General features: G+C 41.7%; 1 protein-coding gene across 1 annotated transcript; it reads left to right on the top strand.

The window, feature by feature from the left end:
- The first annotated feature begins 1,868 nt into the window (after positions 1-1,868).
- Positions 1,869-2,837, top strand: LOC112818212 (olfactory receptor-like protein OLF4). The gene has a single exon (XM_025865405.1). It carries the CDS (start codon positions 1,869-1,871, stop codon positions 2,835-2,837), a length of 969 nt encoding a protein of 322 aa, XP_025721190.1.
- The last annotated feature ends 231 nt before the right edge of the window (positions 2,838-3,068 follow it).

Below are 3,068 nucleotides of genomic sequence, written 5' to 3' on the forward strand. Positions count from 1 at the left end.
GAAAAGATGTCACATAAAAGTGATAAAGGGGAAAAAAGGGAAAACTGAAGGGGAAGACATCAGTGAGGGAGACAAACCATGAGAGACTCTGGACTCCAAGAAACAAAGGTTTCAGAAGGGAGGGGTTGGGGGGTAACAAGGTGATGGGTATTAAGAAGGGCACATGTGATGAGCACTGGGTGTTACATGCAACTAATGAATCATTGAACACTACATCAAAAAATAATAATGTGCTATATGTTGGCTAACTGAACATAATACAAAAAGTAATAAAGGGGCTCACCTCATCTTCTACTGGACCAAATAAAAACCAATTGGTCACATAAATATGGAAAAGGTACAGGAAAAACAAGTCTAAGGTATTTGCTACCTCATAATAAAAATGCACAAATTTTTGGTGTGTTGAATTACTCTCTTTACTCATTTTTCTCTTGTGATGTTCAATCTGTAAAGTGTTTCACACCATAAAAATGTCACTACTTTGTGTTTTGGACAAATTTATTTTTTCTCTTTTATTATTTTTGCTGGACCTAAATGGGATAAAACCAGGATTGCATGCCACCTGCACCAAGGAAGCTTTCCTTCCTCGCAGTCTCTCAGGGCAACTGAGCTTATTAGATCATTTTACTCTTTATGTCCATTGCATTTCTCCTTCCCTCCGTCTCTCCCTATCTCTCTGTTTATTGAAAGCAATTATTTATGTTTCTTTACACACAGGTCAGAAAGTAGCCATTCCAAAATGGAGCCCCAAGATGATTTGTCCCTGGGAAGCTACAAATAAGAATTTCTGGGTAATATTTCTACATTCCTTATGGGAAAGGTAATATGATGTGTATGCATTCATATCCTAAATAGTGTGTTGGAGCAGGTAGGGGGAAGTGAGAAGGACATAGAAGTAACACAGGACATGATGTGCTGTGTTGTGTGTGTGTGACAGTGTGTGTGTGTGTGTGTGTGTGTGTGTGTGTGTACACCTTGATGAGTGAGAGCAGTCCTCAGAGCAGGGATACTCAGCCCCTCTATTACAAGGTGACCCTTACAATTCACAGGCCAAACTCAATCAACAGGTGATACTAAGGAGGGATGTTTGATTGACAGGATGCTATTGCAACAAGATCATAAAGTGGAAGAAGTACATAAGTGGCGATGAGGAAATTCCTGTGTCTTGAACTTTAAGCAGCTATGAGACCACATGGTTATAGGAAATTCACTGCTACTACCTCTCATCACTCTACCTCTTGTCCATTCCCCTCAACACACTGGCTTCCTTCTGAACCTTGATTTTCTGACAGAAGCCTCAGGGCCTTTTCACTGGCCGTTCCCTTTGCCAGGAAGACCACCTGTCTTCCACCCTCTATTCCTTGAGGTCTCTGTGCAAATGTCACCTTCTTAGAAAATCTTGACTGAACACCCAACCTAACAGCCCATCCACTCTCTCCTTTAACCTGCTTCTGTTTCTTCATAGCATCTGTCCTCATCACATGATTATTTATGTGCTTATATATGCTTCTATCTTATAACCATTAATCACACAGGTCAGAGGGACTTTTGCTATTCAGCACCCTCTATTTTATGAATAGGAATTCTTGAAACATGGTTGACATTCTATATATCCCTTAAAAGGATGAAATAATTTCTATTTAATCTGTACAATACCTGATCTTTGGGGAAAATCTGATATTGAGTTGGAAATTCCTAAACAGAGAGGAAGTGGGAAAAACCTCAAGGGTCCCAGATCCATTAAAAAACATTGAAATTAGTTTCTTGACTGGAAAATATAAATTATAGCATTTCCACAATTTGAGCAATGCTCATTTTTGTGAAAATTAGTCATTATTTTCCCCTGTTCTGCTAGTCACCTCCACTGCATGGACCCACGAAACAATAAAGGAATTTCAGTGTTCCAGCTTCTGGGATTTTCAGAGGGACCAGAACTGCAGCCCCTTATATTTGCGCTTTTCCTCCTCATGTACCTGATCACTGTGTTTGGAAACCTGCTCATCATCCTGGCTGTCAGCTCTGACTCCCACCTCCACACCCCCATGTACTTCTTCCTCACCAACCTGTCCTTTGTAGACATCTGTTTCACCTCCACCACCATCCCCAAGATGCTGTGGAACATCCAGACTCAAAGCAAAGTGATCACTTACAAAGGCTGCCTCAGCCAGATGTATTTTTTCATACTGTTTGCAGGGTTAGATGTCTTTCTCCTGACTGTGATGGCTTATGACCGCTTTGTGGCCATCTGCCATCCCCTGCACTACATGGTCATCATGAACCCCCGTCTCTGTGGACTGCTGGTTCTGGTGTCCTGGATCATGAGTGTCTTGCATTCCATGTTACAAACCTCGATGGTGTTGCGGCTGTCCTTCTGTACAGAGGTGGAAATCCCCCACTTTTTCTGCGAACTCAATCAGATGATCCAACATGCATGTTCTGCCAACTTTCTCAGTAACATAGTGCTGTATTTTGCAGCTATGTTGCTGGTTGGTGGTCCCTTCATTGGGATCCTTTACTCTTACTCTAAGATAGTTTCTTCCATACATGGGATCTCATCAGCTCAGGGCAAGTATAAAGCATTTTCCACCTGTGCATCTCACCTCTCAGTTGTCTCCTTATTTTATTGTACAAGCCTAGGAGTGTACTTTAGCTCTGCTGCTATTCAGAGCTCCCCCTCAAGTGCAGTAGCCTCAGTGATGTACACAGTGGTCACACCCATGCTGAACCCCTTCATCTACAGCCTGAGGAACAAAGACATAAAGGAGGCTCTGATGAGATTCTCTGGGATGGCAGCTCTAAAGGGGACAATCATCTGGGTGTTGAAAAAGTGCCCATGATGGCAGAGCCCAAAGCTTGAGCCAATTTTGAAATTCTTTGGTCAGATTGTGGAATTGGAGCATGTCTCTTGTATTTTTTTTTCCTGGAATTCTTTTTTATTTTTTCCGACATCTCTGCATAATTTACATAACTCACTTTATTTTTTTTTAAGATTTTATTTTATTTTTTCGACAGAGAGAGACACAGTGAGAGAGGGAACACAAACAGGGGGAGTGGGAGAGGGAGAAGCA

The sequence above is a fragment of the Callorhinus ursinus genome, unplaced genomic scaffold (assembly GCF_003265705.2).
Source record: "Callorhinus ursinus isolate GAN/ISIS: 27379988/994484 unplaced genomic scaffold, GSC_fseal_2.0 scaffold5992, whole genome shotgun sequence".
NCBI classification, from domain to species: Eukaryota; Metazoa; Chordata; class Mammalia; order Carnivora; family Otariidae; genus Callorhinus; species Callorhinus ursinus.

Excerpts from the sequence above, each read along its gene's own strand:
- LOC112818212 (XM_025865405.1), top strand. The coding sequence starts at position 1,869 with ATGGACCCACGAAACAATAAAGGAATTTCAGTGTTCCAGCTTCTGGGA.